At 33.9% G+C, this 21,854-nt stretch overlaps 1 protein-coding gene and 1 pseudogene across 1 annotated transcript in view; both read left to right on the top strand.

Annotated features, from left to right (window-relative positions):
• Positions 1–2,423: 2,423 nt before the first annotated feature.
• On the top strand, positions 2,424–8,143 carry LOC146936595 (F-box protein SKIP23-like; annotated as a pseudogene).
• A 7,776-nt stretch (positions 8,144–15,919) lies between these two features.
• LOC146936593 (F-box protein SKIP23-like) overlaps positions 15,920–21,854 on the top strand; it is a 52,725-nt gene continuing 46,790 nt past the window's right edge. Inside the window, exons 1-2 of the mRNA XM_085751338.1 lie at positions 15,920–16,151; positions 16,185–16,749. Coding sequence (XP_085607464.1) covers positions 15,961–16,151; positions 16,185–16,749 — 756 coding nt within the window. The 5' untranslated portion in view covers positions 15,920–15,960. The remainder of the gene's footprint in view (positions 16,152–16,184; positions 16,750–21,854) is intronic.

Genomic DNA, 21,854 nt, shown 5'->3' with positions numbered 1-21,854 from the left:
TATAGATGAAAACATAAATTGTTTTTGCTTATGTTTGATCTCGACGTAGCACATTTTTTCTCGCATCCCACTACAAACAAAACGTGAAAATTAGAAAACCAAATGCGCTCCACCGTAAATGCAAACCGACACATATATTTTGGTGTATGTTTCTAGCTAAGATACATTTTAATATGTTGGTGCAAAGAAGTGTTCCTGGTTATCCTTGTTTTTAGCTATCAATTCTTAATTTTACTATACCTATCTGATTGCAGTAATTTTTAATGGCTGGAAGCTAGATCTCATGTATTTTGTAATCTATTCTAATAATAGGACGAGCAAAGAGCCTTAACATGTGCTATTGCTGTCACTGCATGAATTAATAAGAATAATATGCTTCTCAATCTGTATTCAGAAGTAAAGTTATAATCAAAAGCTTTACATGCACGGAACTGAGTGTTTTAAGTTGAAGTAGTCTCCTTTGTATCTGTCTTAGTTTCCTTAATTGACCATTTTCAATAGTGTGTTTAGTTCATAGTCAAATGGTGATGCAGAAATCATTGTACAGAAAAAAAGTACTTTAAGATACAAAGTAGGCTAGCTCTGCGTAATAACTTTACCAAATAGCCTACTTGCCAAAATTGAGTATACAAATCTTCAAAGTCTAGTATTCATCTTCCTTTGATGTGTTTGGATAAAACAAGCACTTGCTAGAAACAATTCTTCCATGTCTATGTGATCTGAGAATCTCTATTTTATTACTTAATTTGCTCGCTATGCAATCCCTTGTCTCCATATGAATGATTCAATTATTGCAAAGTTCTTGTATTTGTTAGAACTAGTTTACATTAAAATTTGCAGTTTTTTTTAATTACTGTCAAGCTGGTTGGCTTTAAATTTGTTTGTTATGAATGAAATGAGTTGGATTGTTTAATCTTTTATGGCTGTTATGGGTCTTGGAGCTTGACAACATGGTGACAACATGGATTGTTTAACCATTTGTGGTGTGCCAAAGGTTTTGCTCACACGTTGGCTAGCTACTATCAATAATATCCATGCTCAATGATAGTTGGCATTCCATACAACACATGTTGAAAAATCAAATAAACAGTTCATGAGCATGCTTTTCAAATAATTAGGTTCTTTTATTATATTCTAATCTTGTTGGTGCATGATTGATAAAACCATCCATTCACGAAAAAATTAACAATTTTTTTTGAAAGGGTTTACACACCCAACTCCTCATTATATGAACTCTTGATACTCTACTCATTATGAGAGCTCAACTAATAATTCTGCAATACCCGATAATTTGAAATGGAGGGAATATATCATTTTTATGTGTGTCTAAATATTTTAATATGGGGTTATGCACTAAATATTTCGAGTTGAAATCATCTCTATATATATAAATAAATGATAATTTTTATAAATGGAGATTGTCATTATGAAAGAGATAGACACAAAATAGGTATGGGCACAAGCACGAGTGATTTGGAATGCATGTCATGTATTGAGCCTAGAGATGGCAAAAAGGGCCAACCAGTCCCATCCCGCCCCGCCCCGTCAATAACCCGTCTAAAAATAGGGTTGGAAATCTCACCCCCGCCCCGTTTTATGGCGGACCGGCGGGTTGACCTGTCAATGGTTTTTTTTTAAATATTAATTAAAATCTTCACATAAACAATGTAAAAATATATAAATTTAAAGCCAATTTTAAAAATTCTAATTATATATCTAATGGCTCCACTAAAAATATGAAAATAATTATTCAAACATATAAATTACATCTTCTAAAGTTCTATAATAAATCAGTAAGACATCGAAAATAAAATCTCCAGGAGTTATCAATTATCTAATTGTTCCAAATACAAGGCTATAATCATAAAACAAAAGAGATAAAATTAATTGAATTTTTTCCCCCACTATATGGAGGTGAAAACTTGAAAATTGATTGTGACTTGTAAATGTGTAAATAAAAAGAAGTAAAAAAAAAGTTTCTTTTTGACATATCAACCCAACGGGTCAACCCGCCCCGCCCCGTCACCACCCCACTTTTTAGCGGGTTAGGCGGAGTGGCACCCTACTTGCGGCGGGTTCAAAATCTCAACCCACTCCGCTAAAAATGGCGGGTTAAACGGGCCAACCCGTCGGGTCCAACCGATTTTGTTATCTCACCCTATCAATAGGAAGAATAAAAAGAGATAAAAGAAGTTACTTTTTATAAGTTACAGACCAATTGCTTTGTATATCTTCCGGTCATTATTATAAGTAAAAATATATACATCTTTTATTGAATGAACTTAAATTATAATAATTGTGAAGAAAGATTAATCAATTGCTAATCCTTGTTGCTTTGAGCCGTGTGTAGATGGAGTTAGGAAAACTTTCTTTAATTGTGGTTATATTTTCAAAGCAAATATTGATTTCAACATTGGTTTTTTCATCAGAAATAGATCATTTACGATTTACAGTATGTGTTTGTCCCAAAAAACAAAAATGTATCTCCTAAGTTGATAAACTAACTGCAAAGCTGTGCACCCCCAAACAAACCCTAGCATCCATGGCTGTAGATTGGTCTGACCTTCCTTCAGAACTTGTTCAACTAATATCACAAAAACTCGACACTGAACTTTGCCTCCTTCACTTTCGTTCTGTATGTTCCACATGGCGTTCTTCTTCAATCCCTAACCACAGACACAAAAACCCTTTACCCTTAAACCTTCCATCGTTCCCACAACCCAACCCACTCTTCAATATTTTAAACAGCAGATATACTACCAGCCACCTCATCAAACACACTTTCTTTCTAATCAAACCACAACACCAACCATCTCTCAACGCTTGGTTAATCAGAATCGGTCCTGATTTCAACGGTAAACCTCAACTCTGGCATCCTTTATCATCTAACCAACTTTTATCATCAGATTTCAATAATGTGCTTGACTTTAAGAAACTTTCGCTTCAAGTTCTCGGTTGCATGTTCTACATCCATCACCTGACTGGAGGATGTGGAAATTTCTTTAGCTTTGTTGCTGCCGTGTGTCACGGGGAACAACCTTCGGTTATTGTCACAGTTGAATCTGACTTCAATCTGGAGCCGATGATGTTTTGTTGTGGGGACGACAGTTGGACCATGATACCCAACATGCCAACCTCCCAAGGAGCAAATGCTTGTGTTTTTAAAGGGCGGCCTTGTGTGGTAGACAAAACTGGTCGGACTGTCATGATTGGACCGGAGTTGACCACTCATTTGATCGCTGAGCCGGTGTTTGGTGGGCAAAATAAATTCTTGGTCGAGAGTAGTGAGTTTGAGTTGTTGCTAGTGGATAGATATGAGAATTGTTGCGTTCCTGTATGGATTAATGTGTTTAGGCTTGATGAGAAGGAGAAAAAGTGGGTCAAGTTGGTGAATTTAGGAGATAGGGTTTTGTTTCTGGGGAATGGATGTTCGTTTTCTGCTTCTGCTTCGGAGTTGGGTTTTGCCAATGGGAATTGTGTCATCTATAGTACATCTTATAGCTTCCACGGTCTTAATGTCAGGAAATGTAAATTGAGTGTTTTTCACTTGGATCAAGGTAAGGTTTCACCTTTGTCGGATTATCCCGAATATTTCAAGTTGTTCTGGCCACCGCCAGAGTGGGTTACCGAGTTGCGTTTTTAAGGTATTAAGAGAAGGTATGATTTACAATTGATTGGCCTTGTAATATTTCTTGAAAGTGGTGTTATGCTAAGAGTTTTAGTTTAATGACATTATTCTAACAGTGATGGATTGAAAATAGACCTTAATTAAGAGAATGTAGAGTAGTTAACTCTTTTTTGAAACTTTTGTTTCATGGCTTAGACTAAGTGACGCAGATAGGTTAACAGATAAATCAAAAATCGAAGTTGTGTACTCCGTGTTGTAGTCCATAATGCTACCCTTCTATGAATCAAGCAGACATTTTATTCAACTTTCAGTTAAGAGCATGATTTTATCTCTATAAAGGAGGACCATGTAATTTTAAAACTATTTGCACTTGCAGTTTCAAAGGTGCAAAGAGAGCATTTTACAGTGGCAGATTAAATTTTATTGTTTGATTATATGTATTGAAGTTGATCTTTAGTGTTTCTCCTATTTTTTTGGCATGTTAAATGAATTCATTTCCTCCCATATTTCAACTGGTTTTTGCAGTTAGAGCAAATCACATTAGTTTAAGAAACTGATCCAATCTTGTCAGTGTCACCTAAAAATGTTCCGTGCTATCTTTTGAATTGAGATTCATGGGAGCAATAATGATCTTGAGATTCTAGTTGGATAATGTATGTATGGATATATCATATATGCAGTACATCACCATCGCAAGTTATTATAATGACGTTTCTAAACTAGATGTAACATATGAAAGTATGCTGGAAAAAGAGGTTGAATTTGGTTTGTTATGTTATGATATTTTGGTATGATGTTGACCACTTGCATTATGAATAGTTATGGTGCTGTAAATTTGAAACTTAGTTGATTAGATACACTTATATGTCTAACAATAACTCTTTTTGGGGTTTAGAGGCAGCAAACCTTCGTAGACCCAAAAAGAGTAATAAGAGCTATGGTTCTAATAGTATCAGTGTTTTTGGAATGCTAATTTCTCCATAGTTTGTTTTGAGGGCATGATATATGTAACTATGGTTGCAAACTCTTGTTTCTTGCTTTCCTTATTAGAAAGGACATTGTGAAAAGTGTAGTTCTGAGTAACTTATCTATGACTTATCTGTCCTCTTTGTTTCTCGTTTACTTTGATTAGGTTGTGATAGTTCATCATATACTAATTACTCGGTGTGTAATTCTCACTATTAGATATATAGAAAATGAATTTATCATTTTATTTTTATAAATTTTCTCTGATTTGATTTATTAAGATTTTGATCTTCTCATATAGTTCTTAACAGAAACTTTTGTCACTTTATACAGGGGCGAGGGAAAGAAAGAGGACATGAGACACAACATTGGCTTCACGCACAAAACTAGTTTAAGAACAATTCAATATCTCACCTTCACTCGTCCTGATATCTCCTATGCAGTACAACAGATATGTCTCTTTATGCATAATCCGATGGAAGACCACATGAATGCTCTTCGACGTATCTTGCGCTACATTCAGGGCACAAGCCAATATGGCTTGCATCTTTATCATTCATCCACTGCTTCCTTAATTTCATATACAGATGCTGATTGGGGTGGGTGCCCCGACACCAGACGTTCTACTTCTGGCTACTGTGTCTTTCTTGGAGATAATCTGATATCTTGGTCATCTAAACGACAACCCACCTTATCCCGATCTAGTGCCGAAGCCGAATACCGTGGAGTTGCCAATGTGGTCTCAGAATCATGTTGGCTACGCAATCTTCTCCTTGAGTTATATTGTCCCATTCACAAAGCAACCATGGTTTATTGTGACAATGTCAGTGCGATTTATCTCTCTGGTAACCCGGTCCAACATCAAAGAACAAAACATATTGAGCTGGATATTCATTTTGTTCGTGAAAAGGTGGCTCGTGGCCAAGTCCGAGTTCTGCACGTACCATCACGATATCAAATTGCAGATGTTTTCACAAAAGGTCTTCCCTTGATATTATTCCAAGATTTCCGTGACAGCCTCAGCATTCGTCCACCTCCCGCTTCGACTGCGGGGGAGTATTAGAATCAATTATGTTTATTGTATATTCATTAGGCATTTATTAGAATAAATTATGTTTATTGTATATTCATTAGGCATTACTATTATATTGATTAGACATTATTGTATATTCATTAGGCATTATTAGTTTCTCTATCAGAATCAGAAACAATTGTATATGTATCACAATTCTCATCAATAATAATCAGGGGATTACATTTCTATAAAAACATGGCAATATGCAAATTTAATCTCTTATTATTATTATATCCTGACGGTGAAATTGGCAAAAATGTTATATTTCCAAGAAGACCTGTTATTTTGTTTCAATTCTCAGTACTACTCATGTTTGATATATTTAAAAGAGTTTTAATTTCTAATTGGTTATTGTCATTGACTCTGTCTTTATTTCTAATATTTTGTTTTTCTTCACTACTTGGTAATGAAAAACAAAGATGGATTTTCTTTCTTTTCATTGTATCATCATTTGAAGGGATCCAATGCATAAGTTTTTCAAATTGTTCTTACTATATTAGTTAGAATATATCTCTGTTGTCAAAGCGGCGCGGCCACCCCAAAAATCGACGCGGCGCGGTATGCGGGCGCGTAGCGGGAGCTATTTCATGACGCGGACTCTAATATATTATTTAACAGTAAAATACCATACTATACAAAAAATATACTAAAATACCTTATTTTCTTATTGCTGCTGTTATATATGGTTTCTAGCTTTCGTTATTGATGCTGTTATTTTCTTATTATTACTCTCATTACTTTTCTTTTGTTATTTTTCAAATTGAATAATCAATCCTCATGGCACATGCTAGAGTTCCTTGAACTCCCGCGATCATGGCTTACTGTCTAGACAAGTTCCTCTCTTCGGCCTGTTGATGACGTTTTGTTACAGCAATTAGTACAACTGTTAGTTAGAATATTCCAATAAAGATAGTGAGCATGAGATTTGGCAAGTTCATGCAATCACCATTCTGTTAGAACCCTTGTGGTAGGCAGTAGAGAGAATAGTTCTCTCTCAATTGAGGAGCTTAGGCTCTGTTAGTTTGTATTTGGTTTCCATACACCAATTTCTACTTGAATCAATAAAATCTTCATCCATTTCAATTATTTTCTTAATTGAAACTCTGGTTTATCAAAGAGATATATTAAAGAAAAACAGGCAAAGAGATCCATAAAGCTAGGCCATATTTAAGAGATCTTTAGATAGGATCCAATCTTGTTGTCTGTTCTGCCTATTTTTCTTTTCCTCTTCTTATTTTTTTTGAGGAGAAAATGCCTGTGTTTTTAAAGGGCGGCCTTGTGTGGTAGACAAAACTGGTCGAACTGTCATGATTGGACCGGATTTTACCACTTATTTGATCGCTGAGCCGGTGTTTGGTGGGCAAAATAAATTCTTGGTTGAGAGTAGTGAGTTTGAGTTGTTGCTAGTGGATAGATATGAAAATTATTGTGTTCCTGTATGGATTGATGTGTTTTGGGTTGATGAGAAGGAGAAAAGGTGGGTCAAGTTGACGGATTTAGGAGATAGGGTTTTGTTCTTGGGGAATGGATGTTTATTTTCTGCTTCTGCTTCGGAGTTGGGTTTTGCCAATGGGAATTGTGTCATCTATAGTACGTCTTATAGCTTCCACGGTCTTAATATCATGAAATGTAAAATGAGTGTTTTTCACTTGGATCAAGGTCAGGTTTCACCTTTGTCGGATTATCCCGAATATTTCAAGCTGTTCTGGCCACCTTTGTCGGTTACTGAGTTGCATTTGTAAGGTATTATTAAGAGAAGGTATGGTTTACTATTGCAGCAAATAGTTTTAGTTTAATGGCATTATGCTAACAGTGATGGATTGAAATTGACCTTAATTGAGAGAATGTAGAGTAGTTAACTCTTTTTAAAACTTTTATTTCTACTTGTCATGTTTCATAGCTTATAACTAAGTGATGCAGATAGGTTAATGGATAAATCAAAAATCAAAGTTGTGTACTCCTAGTTGTTGTAGTCCATGATGCTAACCTTCTATGAATCAAGCAGACATTTTATCCAACTTTCAGTTAAGAGCATGATTTTATCTCTATAAATATAACCAAAAAAGGCATAAGCAGGACCATGTAATTTTAAAACTATTTGCAATTGCACTGTGTTTTGCACCTGCAATTTATGTGCTAGATTTTAGCAACTTATATACAGATCTTTTGTTATATATATCTATGCCCCCTGGCGTATTAGAAAGGTAATTGTGAAAAATTCAGTTCCTTATTGGTGTGTAATTCTCACTAATAGATATATAGAAAATCAATTTATCATTTTACTTTTATATATTTTTTCTCTGATATGATTTGTTAAGATTTGGATCTTTTCATTTAGTTCTTAACATAAACTTTTGTCACTTTATATAGGGGCGAGGGGAAGAAAGAGGAGATGAGACACAACATTGGCTTCACGCACAAAACATGGCAATATGCAAATTTAATCTCTTTATTATTATATCCTGACGGCTTGACCGTGAAATTGGCAAAAGTATGATATTTCCAAGAAGACTTGTTAATCTCAGTCTTTATTTCTAATATTTTGATTTTCTTCTCTACTTGGTAATGAAAAACAAAGCTGGATTTCCTTTCTTTTCATTCTATCATCATTTGAAGGGGATCCAATGCATAAGTTTTTCAAATTGTTCTTACTATATTAGTATATATGGTTTCTGGCTTTTGTTATTGCTGCTGTTATTTTCTGATTATTACTATATTAGTATATATGGTTTCTGATTATTATTTTCAAATTGAATATACAATCCTCACGGCACATTCTAGAGTTCCTTGAACTCTTGCGATCATGACTAACTGTCTAGATTACATTTTGTTACAGCAATTAGTACAACTGTTACACTTGATTATTTCCCTTCTATCAATCTTATATCAGTTGGGTTAAGAGAGTTTCAGCTATTTCTCTGATTATGGATAAGGCGGTTATCGTGTTTTATTGCGGTGTCATATTAGCTTTGAGTTGGGATATATGTATATATATATAATCCTGGATTTCTGTCTCCTGGAGGCTTTACTAGGATTTCCATAAAGCTAGGCCATATTTAAGAGATCTTTAGGTAGGATCCAATCTTGATGTTAGAGTTACTTTCATCATTTAGTAGAGGTTTGAACCTGGAAATAATCTCTCACAGCTTATTTTGCACCATCTATTGCCTCTTATTTACATACTTTGTTAAAATCTAATAGTATTTGACCAAAAATATGGCAGAGTTTTAGGATGGTTTCAACTATTTTTAGGTTTATGTATTTTTAGTTTTAGGATACTTTTGTTTCAACTATTTGAGTGCGGGTTCTTACATTCACTCTTCATGGTTTTGATAGACATGTATTTATAGCTCTTTTGGTGATGATGTATATATCTTTGATTGTTTTATGATTTATTTTCTTATCATAAATTATGGAATGAATTTGGAGTGAACTATGTTTATCTTGTTTATATTATCCCTTCTGCTACAGATTTTATATGATTGTATTGATGTATATTATGAAATAAGTTCATATAACTCTAAAAGAGTATTATTACATGTTGGCTAAATAGATATAGTTGAAGATTAAGTAATTGTTGGATGCAGAGGAATGCTATATATTACAAACAACTTGTTTTTCAAGAAAACAAGAAATGATGTTGATGGTGTTTGTTTGACAGAAAATGTGTCCGATGGCCAATATCTTAGTAAGCAATTTTCTTGTTGGATTGATGGAAATAGAAATTTGATCTTGAGGACAAAATCATTTTCAATGGGAAAAACAATATCTTAGTAACTATATTCTACTTTCTCTTCCTATAGAGTGTTTTACCACATATTGAGAATGATCACAATTATAAATAAATTTCTGCAACTATCTTATATATCATTAATTGTTTCACTCTGGAATCCTAACACAAAGTGTTGCAGTTTATTAGTTAGCTAATATGATTTGTTCATCTACTATCACTAGCTTATCTGCTAGCTACTTTTTACTAAACAAAGCCTTAGATTAATTTGATGGACCAAAATGATGCTTAATTCATTCAGTTACCCTATTTTATATATCACACTCATCAAAATAGTCTCATCATTTGAAAATGTTCACAACAACTGAGTTAAGTTTACTCATCTTTATCTAAATACTATGTATAAAGAAAACAAACCCTTTCATCATTTTGGGTTGGATTTTTTCATTTTAAAAATAGCCTCAATTTTTAATACAAATAACATATGTAACAAATAGATGAGAATAAATTTAAATATTAAAATAAAAGTGTAACAAACTAGATGAGTGTATCAAACTAGATGAGTGTATCTATACTTACTTTTTCATTATCTCAATTATACCCTTAAACAACAATTTTTCTATAATAAATATTATTGTTGGTGTCATTAAAAAAGAAAGAATTTAGATTATATTCTTTTGTTAAATTGTTGATTTCATTGAAATAGATAATCATGATTAGTTTGATTTATTCAAAAAACATTTATATTTTTACTTTTTTCCTCAAAAAAACTGTATTTTTACTTTTAATCAAAATTAAAAGTTCATAAAAAAACACCGTTCATAATTTTCAAACGTTAACGCAATAAAAAGAGCAGAAAGACGTGTGTGCCCGTCTTTTCGCTAGTCTCTATAATAAATATTTGTCTTCCTTGAAATCAATAGTACATATGGCATATTCACACTACACATCTCATTTAATGTTTATACATTTATTTTATAATTGAAAATTAAAATGAATAAATGAAATATTTTATAATAATTCAAATTTTTACCAATTTTGAAAATCTACTAATAATGACCTTAACTTTTCATGGATTGGATTCACTTTATAGGGATGTATAGGACTCGTTTCATACGCACAAAAGAAAGAAGAATGACAGTTAGGAACATTCCAATCATATATTTTTTGTCGTCCAAAATTGTTTTTTTTTTTTATTCTTTCATTTCTTGCATAAACACCTATTACTTTGTAATACTTCTTAAGTTTTATTTTATTTTTCGTTGATATGCAATCATTGTTGATCGTTGTGGATAAAACTTCATTATTTTTTGTTACAAATTGGTTTTCTCTTTTAAGGCTTTGATCGAAAAGTAATTTTTTTTAAGTAGTGGTTTTGATATTTTTTAGCCATCTAACTTCTATTGTTTGTCTTTTTCTTTTGTTCTTTTTTCTTCTTATAGCCTTAATGTAATATTACCAACAAATTCACCTTTTTTTTTCTTTTGAGTTCAAGTAGAATGATTATGAAAGAATGTTTTGTTTTTTCTTTTTGTATTTTTGTTGTTGTTATACTATATCTAAATATCCTACCTTGCTCATATCTCTAGAGGTTGTAAATTTAGACAAGAAGTTTGATGATTCAAGATAATATTGTTGGTGATTTCCAAAATAATGGAATCACTTTAGAACCAAAAGTTGTAACTCTTCATGTGTAAATCTTTCATATACATTTGAACCTTTGGCAAAGGGGTGCTTAATGAACCTTAGCATTGATTCAAGTGCATATGATTATAACCTTTGACAAATGGGTGCTTAATGAACCTTAGCATTGATTCAAGTGTATATGATTATAACCTTTGACAAAAGGGTGCTTAATGAACCATAACATTAATTCAAGTCAAATAGGCGCTTTCTCTCATGTGAAGGGTCATATAATGCATTATAAATGCTTGGCATTTGGGCATTAATTTGACACACAACAGAAACAAGAATTTTATTGCATTAACAACATAATTCTTCCTCATTTTGTGGCAACCCCATGCGCTTTGAGTTTCACATGCATAACCATTAAACTTTTCAGGTTTCGAGTGCAGCAGTCTCTTCCCAACAATCAAGTTATATAACAAATATGAAGAAAAGAAATATGTTTAATGATGAAGCATATGTACATTCTTATGTCCAAGAGTCGTGTTCTTATAAAAGATAATCTAAATAGAGAATGAATAATTTTCATACAGCTCTTTTCAATAAAAGAAATATGTTGAATTTTCTCAATTTTCAGACAAGTTACATTGATCTTATGGCAACTAAAATTCGATCATGCAATACAATGACATGTTTGACATTACTCTGACATTGTATTGGACGGTTTCAATAAAAAAAAATACCCCATTTACCAACAAACTTTAATGGATCACATATAAAAGAAGTGTGACGAAATTACTCCAACTTTTAAATTAGGCTAAAAAAAATTGTTATGTGGGTATTTTGTATAGTTAACTAATAAAAATTAGTCATTTAGAATATGATATTATCATGTGTTTGCCAAGTTCATGTATCTTTAATAAAAATAGAATCATTAAAATTTGTGGTGAACAATATATCTGAGAAAATCATTAATAAAAATATAATTATTGAAGTTTATGGTAAAGAAAGAAGGTTTCTGAGAAAACCATGTATTTTACGAGTTTGAATTTTAGATCGAAAATTCCATTTCACTTTTCTTGGGAACCTATTGAAATTAAAATGGATTTTCATTCTTCTCATTCTCTAGTTTGTTTCTTATATTTATTTTGGTGCAATCTTATCCTATTCCATCATCAATAAAAGCCTATTTCACTATCATTATGTTAAAGTATTTCTTCTATGTATTTCTTCCTTTGTTTTCTGAGAAGATTTTATTTTAGTTTGTTCACCCATTTTATAATAGTTTCATTCTAATTTCATTTTTTTTCATTTTTTTTTTGTGTGTTTATACAGAATTATTGTTGTTGTGGTGAAAATACACGCATAAGATTTTAGACAAACTTACAAGATTTGGTGTGTTTGTGCTTTGGTCTTTTTTTACAATCACAAACAATTGCTTTTAATAGTATAAATCTATACTTTTACTAAAAAAAAAAATAGTATAAATCTATACTTCTTACAAAGCATTTGATTGGGTGTATTTTTAGTTGTTAATGTGTTAGATTATGTTTGTTTTTGATCAAATTATGCGGGGGGAACAGACGGGTAGTTTGAATTTGTCCAAAATCTCTATTAAAAAATGAAATGCGGCTCTATCTTGATTATGTAGTCAGAGAAGTTTGAAATTTGGTAGATTTTGTGCTAGTGCTATCAGAAAACCATGAATAAGTTGCCATTGTGTCAACAACTCTATCTTTATCCGAATTGCCATTGTTTTTCTCTGGTTGAAATGGCTATAAATAAGTGCCTGGCTACTTCGGTGAACTTCAATATCTTCACAACACGGCAAACAAATTAAGATGAGAATTAACCAATGAAATCATTTCGTCCATTTGTGAAATCTGCTCAAGAGAAGCAAAATAGGATTTTCCCCCACTGATTACATAATTTTTCCTTCACAAACAAGTTTTCCATATGTTTCTTCTTGCTTAAACTCTTTGAATATAAGATTCAAACTTTCTAGAGATTACTGATCAAAGTGTAATTAGTTTTCAGTATAAAATTTGTTTTAAAATTGGCTTATATATGTAATAAACATAATAACAGCGAAACAAGTATTTAAACATGGAGAAAGAGCAAGATTGATCAGAGAAGAAGAGTCAAAATTGTCAAAGACGATGAGAACGTGGGATCTGTGGAGACAAGAGAGAATGCGAGTGACAACAATGATGAGGTTGGAATCGTTGGATGGTACTATCCGGATATCATTGTGGTGACATATTTATTTACGAACTTCTTGGTACATACTTTTCATATTAATCATACACATTTTAGATATTTATACAAAAGTAACTCGCACTAGGATATCATTTATCATCTTTTAAAGTGGTCACTTCCCCATGTTGTCTGATGTTCGAGAACCACAATTTAACATATTATTGTTGATATGAATAAATTGATATTTTCTTCTTTTAGAAATTGTTAGCTTATTGTATATGATTTGTAAATATATGATTTTGTGATCGTGGGAACAGAAATTACAACTATTTTTGGTTCGTAGTTGAAGATCAACTATTTATTTTACATTGAAGTTTAATAAAAATAATAAATCTTGTAGTAATTTCTTATGGTCATAAAATGGATTTATGTGGCGATTTGATATTTTTATGAATACGTCTACACAACTTATTTACACCGAAAATGCACTATCATTAAACTCTATTATAGGTTTGTGGCGAAATATATAGTATTTTGATTTGTCGCAGCGAAGAGTTATTCAGGTTGATGATACTGTGTGTGTTTATGGATGCGGTGAATCTAAATCAGCTAATCCTCAACACGGTGTGGTTACATGTGTGTCATTGGATAGGTATACCGATGGTGTTTCCTTGTCAGGTGAGGGATCATCATACTCAATTCACTTTATTGGCGGGTATGCCTCGATTCTTCAAAGCTCTCAGTGTGTCTTCAAAGTAATTTGGTTTGCTTGTGTCTGGGTGATTTGGAAGGACCGTAAAATATGGGCTCACATTCTTCCGTCCTCATAGAGAAAATCAAATTGCATTCTTATTTGTGGTTGAAAGCTAAATGACTGTCATTTTAGTTATGTTATCATGATTGGTGGCAACACCCGCTTCATTGTATGGGTGTTTGCTTGTAATTATTTTGTTTTCGTGGTGCCTCAGCTTTCTTTGCACCCTCTTGTTGTAGACTTTTAAGCGTTGTTTTTCCTTAGCACACCTTGTGCGGTGAATTGCAACGTCGTTGTTTATATATATATATATATATATATATATATATAGAGAGAGAGAGAGAGAGAGAGAGAGAGAGAGAGAGAGAGATAGAGAGAGAGAGAACATATACTACGAGAATGACATTCTTATATGAGAATAGTGAGAATGAATAAGAGCCATGAGATTAAAAAGCATTGGTTGAGATTAAAACATTTCTAAATGAGTCATTTGTCATTGATATCGTTGTGTCATTAGTATTCCTTTTTTGAACATTCCTAAAATATAATTCTTAATCCTCATTACTCAAACTTCATAGAACATTTGCTTAAAAAAACGCTTCTTAGAACATATCTTTTTTATAAAAAAAAAAACTTAGAAGAGTGAAATGAGTATCAAGCTTCTTCCTCATAAATCAAACTGGATCACGACAAAATAGAATAAAAAAATGGTTACAAAAGACAACAATTTAGAAGCGAAAGAAAATTGAAATCAAAGAAATGGATGAATGTGTATTTCTATGGTATGATAAGAACCGAATTCTAATGGAAACCAATGAAGTATTGATATCTTGAAATGGAAATTAAGAATTTTTCAATGGAGGAGATGAAGACCATAGAGAGAGATTATGACCGAAATAAATGAATAATAATGACACCCTTTTGAAAAAAAGAATATTATTGATACAATAAAAATCACAATTATATCATGATGTTAATGACAAATGACTCATTTAATAATGTTTTAATCTCAACCAATGTTTTTTAATCGCATGGCTCTTATTCATTCTCACTCACTGTTCTCATATAAGAATGTCATTCTCATAGTATATGTTCTATATATATATATATATAAGTCTCAAGACTTACAACACTACCTTCTTTAAATTTAATCAAATTATTTAAAAGTTGTTGATAGTTTTGTGTAAAAAAGTTTGATTGCGGCAAAATTATTGTTTAGTTTTCCTGGGCTCTCATGTTTCAAAACTTGATTGCTGATTTCTTTTCCTCATCGGCGGCAGCGATGTCCCTCTGATCTGATCGGTGGATTAAGAAATTAAGAAATAAATCCCCTACACTCTCTCTCCCACATACAAAGTTTAGGTTTTTGTCTACCTTATTTTAAACCACACGATCTATTAATTTTAATGGTTGAGATCTGGTGTATGTTTTAAGACTTACATGTCAACGGATCCTGCCTCATATATATATATATATATATATATATATATATATATATATATATATATATATATATATATATATATATATATATATATATATATATATATATCATTTTTATTTGTTCAAAAAAAAAATTAGATTTTAGTTATATGTAAGTGTAAAATTGATTTACACTTACAATGTATCCTTTCAAGTTATATTAAAACAACGTCATCCAGAAGTCCTAACTCAACTAACAATGTTATGACCGGGGTTCGAACCCCGGTACCTTCACTTATGAGTTTAGAATGACTTTCTTATTTCGTCTATGGAGCAAACAACTATCAAAAAATGTTCTTTGCACGATATAGCTTCAGATTTAATATACTTTTGATCAATAACAATGCTATATTCGGCAAGCCAAAATATTTGTGGAATTGTAAAAGCATGTGTGTTAGGATGTGATTTTTTTTTTTTTTTGGATAAGTAAATCATTTACAATTTACGGTCTCTAACAAACCCTAGCAAAGCTGTGCACCCCCAAACAAACCCTAGCATCCATGGCAGCAGATTGGTCTGACCTTCCTTCAGAACTTCTTCAACTAATATCACAACAACTCGACACTGAACTTTGCCTCCTTCGCTTTCGTTCTGTATGTTCAACATGGCGTTTTTCTTCAATCCCTAACCACAAACACAAAAACCCTTTACCCTTAACCCTTCCACTATTTCCAGATACCAACTCTGACCTGTTCAAAATTCTAAACAGCAAATATTGTACTAGCAACCTCATCAAACACACCATCTTTCTAATCAAACCACCACAACACCAACCATCTCTCAACCCTTGGTTGATCAAAATCGGTCCTGATTTCAACGGTAAACTTCAACTCTGGCATCCTTTCTCATTTAACCAAAATTTATCTTCAAATTTCAATAATGTGCTTGACTTTAACAAACTCTCATTTCGAGTTCTCGGCTGCATGTCCTACTTCTACATACACCACCTAGTCGGAGAACATCAGACTTTCTCTAGCTTTTGTGTTGCTGCCGTTTGTCGGGGGGAACAACGTCCTGTTATCGTCACTCGTGGTGACTTCACTCATTGTGACATCACTCAAAGGGTGATGATGTTTCGTTGTGGGGACAATAGTTGGACTACCATCCCCAACATGTCAACCTCCCATGGAGGAAATGTTTGTGTTTTTAAAGGGAGGTCATGTGTGGTAGACAAAACTGGTCGGACTTTCATGATTCGACCGGATTTCACCACTCATTTGATCGCTCAGCCGGTGTTTGGTGGGCAAAGTAAATTCTTGGTCGAGAGTAGTGAGTTTGAGCTGTTGCTAGTGGATAGATATGAGAATTGTTGTGTTCCTGTATGGATTGATGTGTTTAGGATTGATGTGTTTAGGCTTGATGAGAAGGAGAAAAGGTGGGTCAAGTTGGCAAATATAGGAGATAAGGTTTTGTTCTTGGGGAATGGATGTTCGTTTTCTGCTTCTGCTTCCGAGTTGGGTTTTGCCAATGGGAATTGTGTCATCTATAGTAATTCTCATAGCTTCCACGATCTTAATATCAGGAAATGTAAAATGAGCGTTTTTCGCTTGGATCAAGGTCAGGCTTTACCTTTGTCGGATTATCCTGAATATTTCAAGTTGTTCTGGCCACCTCCAAAGTGGGTTACTGAGTATTAAGAGAAGGTACGGTTTACTATTGAACCTAATAGTTTTAGTTTAATGCGAATAACAGTGATGGATTGAAAATAGACCTTAATTAAGAGAATGTATAGTTATCTCTTGTTTCATGGCTTAGACTAAGTGATGCAGATAGGTTAACGGATAAATCAAAAATCGAAGTTGTGTACTCCTAGTTGTTGTATTCCATATCATAATGCTACCCTTCTATGAATCAAGCACACATTTTATTCAACTTTCAGTTAAGAGCATGATTTTATTTCTATAAATATAACCAAAAAAGGCATAAGCAGGACCATGTAATTTTAAAACTATTTGCACTTGCACTGTGTTTTGCACCTGCAATTTATATGCTAGATTTTAGCAACTTATTTACAGATCTTTTTTTATATATATCTATGCCCCCTGGCTTCTTTCTCTCTGACATTTAACCACTGTACCTGTTTTTGAATCACTTTTAAATTGTCATCATAGGTCATTATATCTTTTTGAATCACTTGTAAATATGAAACGTATTTGTGGTATACTACATTCATCTATAAAGAGACATAGAAAGAAATTGGATGAAGGAATATTGCATAGTTTAGTATAAAAAAAACTAGTCATCTAGTTTGTTTTATAGGTTTCATCTAATTTGAGGTTTGTTGTAGTTTCAAAGGTGTTTATACTTTATAGTGGCAGCTTAAATTTTTTTGTTCCATCAATACTTTTTCAGACTATATGTTTAACAACAAACACCCAAATCCTGATTACATATTGATATGAAAATATGCAGGAAAATGAGGCGGAATTTGGGTTGCCGAATTAGCGTTCCAACAGGTTCTTCAACTCTCCTATGAAATATTATGGACTCAAGGCCATCTTCCAAAGCCTGACATACTTTTAATTTTTAAAAGGGTCATTGTTTGCCAAACCTTATGATGTCATTTAAGAGATGACTTTTGGAACATAATCAACCCATCTTGTCTAATAATATAAGTGTTTGGAGTGCTATTTTCTCCATAGTTTTTCTTCGAGGGCATGATATATGTAACGATGATAGAAAAATATTATTTCTTGTTACCTTATTAGAAAGAACATTGTGAAAAATGCAGTTCTGAGTAACTTATTTATGACTTTAATTTAACTGTCCTCTTTGTTTCTCGTTTATTTTGATTAGGTTTTGATAGTTCATCCTTTATTTATATCTATTTTGAAGTTTTCTTCATTGTGCATAAATCATGTACTTATTACTTAATAGAAACTTTTATCACTTTTTGCAGGGGTGAGGGAAAGAAAGAGGACATGAGACACATCATCGGGTCCATGCACAAAACATGGCAATATGCAAATTTAATCTCTTGTTATTGAATTGGCAAAAGTGTTCTATTTTATAGAAGACTTGGTATTTTATTTCAACTCTGAGTACTGCTCATGTTTAATGTATTAAAAAGAGTTCTAAATGGTTACTGGTTTCAGTCTTTATTTCCAATATTTTGATCTTCTTCTCTACTTGGTAATGAAAAACAAAGCTTCCTTTTCTTTTTTTTTCATTATATCATCCTTTAAAGGAGATCCAATGCAATGGTTTTTTAAACTGTTCTTACAATATTAGTAGATATGGTTTCTGGCTTTTGTTTTCTTACTATGATATATGTCAGACCATTATGACATTGTTTGATCCATGTGGTCGACCCTACTTAGTGGAAATTGATCCATACATTTTTGTTTTTGATTTTTTAAAATTTTACTGAACGAAGGAAGAGCCAATGTGCTGCAAATCATTTTATACCAAATAATGTCTTTATGATACAGGTATGTCTATCTTGTTAATTTTATCCCTTCTGCTACTGATTTTATAAATTTTGACTGGTATGTATGATTGTATTTATGCATATTATGGAATGAGTTTATTAAGAAATAAGTTCATACTCTACAAGAACATTATTACATGGTGGCTAATAGATATGGTTTGAGATTAAGTTATTGTTGGACGAGGAAAGCTATATATTAGCAACAACTTTTTCACACATTCCTTTTTGAAGAAAACAAGAAGTGATATTGACGGAAAACATGTGGTGAATGACCAATAAGATGATTTTGCATTTCTGTTGTGGGGAAATTGTTATGCAAGTTTCTTGTTGGATTGATGGAAATAGAAATTTGATGTCGAGGACAAGATCATTTTTAAAGGGACCATGTGGTTAACATAGACAAACACGAATAATTTTATGGTGGCACGTGGACGTTTTAGATAGAGTTAATTCAATTTGACGGCAAGAACAAACTTTTGGATAGAGTTACATAAGAAACCAACTTAAAACTTAAAAATGTCAAAAACTAACTTTTTCTTTTTAATCAGCAAAATTTATTCACGTCGAGATTGTACAAGACGCACAACAACTCGTGGATTGAACCAAGGAACAATACAAGGTGCAAAAACAGAACTGCCAAAACCAAAAAAACACTCATCCACACCGCACAGGGAGGGAAAAAAGAAAACAGCACCCCCCAAAATACATAGCAGGTTGCGCAAAACAAAATTACAGCAAGACCAGACAAAAAAAAAAAAAAAACACACCTGCAAGGCAACAATGAGGCTGTCATATACCCCCCCCCCCCCCCCCCCCCCCCCCCCCCAATCCCACAGGAACCTCATAGCATACCGCAGCATCACCACCCTCTCTACAAACCTGCACAACCTGATCTGTCAGCAGGAGGGCCGCCAAACCAGAAAGCCAACATCAAAACACCTTTACCGCTGCAGAAAAGCCTGCGGATTCCACGTCCATTCGTAAAATAAACAAACCGGCAAATTCAAGCGACTCAATACCCACCTCCAAGCTAACACCTTGATTGCCTCCACCACTTCATCAACACCACAGACAGAGTTATTAAAGATAAAATCATTTCTAATTTTCCAAATAGTCCAAACCGCCGCATGCCAAATGATCCGATAACCCTTCCTAACCTTCTTATTCCTAGCCAAGTCATTCCACCACTGCCAATGGTGGAAAAGATCCGGTGGTGGATGGTAGTCAAAACCAAGCCATCTCAAAAGATTAGACCAAACTGTTGTTGCCGTCACACAATGGAGGAATAAGTGATCCGACTCTTCCGACACACCAACGCAGAGAATGCAGTTTAAGAGGGAATCTTGTGGTAAGGCATGCCTTCTAGAGAGATTACCCCTAGTCGGTATCCTATCGCGTAAGAGCTTCCAAGAGAAAGAAATCACCTTTGCCGGTGCCGGAGTCTTCCAAATATCTGTAAACACCTTCAGCTGCCCCTCCGTACGAGGATGCACAACCGGCCTCATCTCATCCAACTTCCTATACATGGAGCTCACCGAGAAAGTACACTTATCCTCCAACTTCCACCACCACCTATCCGTAACGCTCGACCTCCTAAAACCCCCCAAGTCCTCCATCAAATCACCTAACAATGTAGCTTCCCAAATAAAAAATGGCCTTCTCCAAGAGAAACCCCACACAGCCTCCGCATCCATGGAACCACAAATATCTCCCACGTTAGCCTCTTTTTGATTAGACAACGCAAAGAGTCTAGGATACTTGACTCGAAACGGGATTTCCCCTGTCCAAGGCACCTCCCAAAAACTAGTAGTATTCCCATTCCCCACCTTTCTAGTCAATTCCGAGTTGAACCAATTTGCAATCTCCCCCACCTCCAAACCCCTCAACTCCTTCCACCAACGGGACGCAAACCTAGGGCACTCACGGTTATGTCCGTCCATCAAATCTCCCACATTCCCACCATACTTCTCCACCAACACCTCCCTCCAAAGGTCACCACCCTCTTGGAGTAACCGCCATCTCCACTTAGCCAATAAGCTCAAATTGACCCTCCTCACATCCCTCACACCTAAACCTCCTTTGTGTTTTGGAAGGCACACATCATTCCAACTCACCCAATTGATCGACCTACCTCCTTCCACACGTCCCCAATGAAACTCTCTTTGGATTCTAAAAATCTTCGTCCACACCTTCTTAGGCATCTTCATGAATGACAAGTAGAAAATTGGGATGGCATTTAACACCGAGTTTAGAAGCACGATCCGACCTCCAAGACTAATATACTTATTCCCCCAATTATTCAATCTCTGGAATAAATGATTCAAAAGAGGTTCACACATTAACGCCCTTCTGAAATTAGCTCCAACCGGTAACCCCAATTAAGTAAAAGGAAGAGAACCTTCGCTACAATTCAATAAGTTGCAAGCTAAGTCCATGAAATCTCTAGGCACATTCACCCCAATCAAACAACTCTTGAAGAAATTAACCTTCAAACCCGATGCCAATTCAAAAGCCCTCAACAAGGCCTTTAAGGTCCAAAGATTATCCACCATCGCTTTCCCAATACAAAGAGTGTCGTCGGCATATTGGCGGTGAGAGATAACCTTTCCTTCCGTGGAGAACGAAAGCCCTCAAACAAATTAAGATTCACCACATTCCTCATCAACCCGCTAAAACCTTCGGCCACCAAAAGAAACAGAAATGGTGCTAACGGGTCACCTTGTTTAAGCCCCCTTTGAATATTAATTTCCTCTGTCGGACTTCCATTCACAAGGATAGACATACTACCCCCAAAAACACAACCCTTCATCCATCGCACCCTGATGACTGTGCATCAACACTAGTTTTTAGTTATGTTTATGTCATTTTTATGGCATTTAGAGAGTCAACTGCTTGTGATTCATGGTGAAATCAGACCAAAACAGGAACAAGAGCCCAAAGAGAAGAAACTGATAAAAAGATGAA

This window comes from Medicago sativa, chromosome 3 (genome assembly GCF_051527215.1).
Source record: "Medicago sativa cultivar Bolivia chromosome 3, Bolivia_mono, whole genome shotgun sequence".
Classification (NCBI taxonomy): domain Eukaryota; kingdom Viridiplantae; phylum Streptophyta; class Magnoliopsida; order Fabales; family Fabaceae; genus Medicago; species Medicago sativa.
The sequence above is the reverse complement of the archived record's forward strand: the minus strand, read 5'-3'. Positions and strand labels throughout refer to the sequence as shown.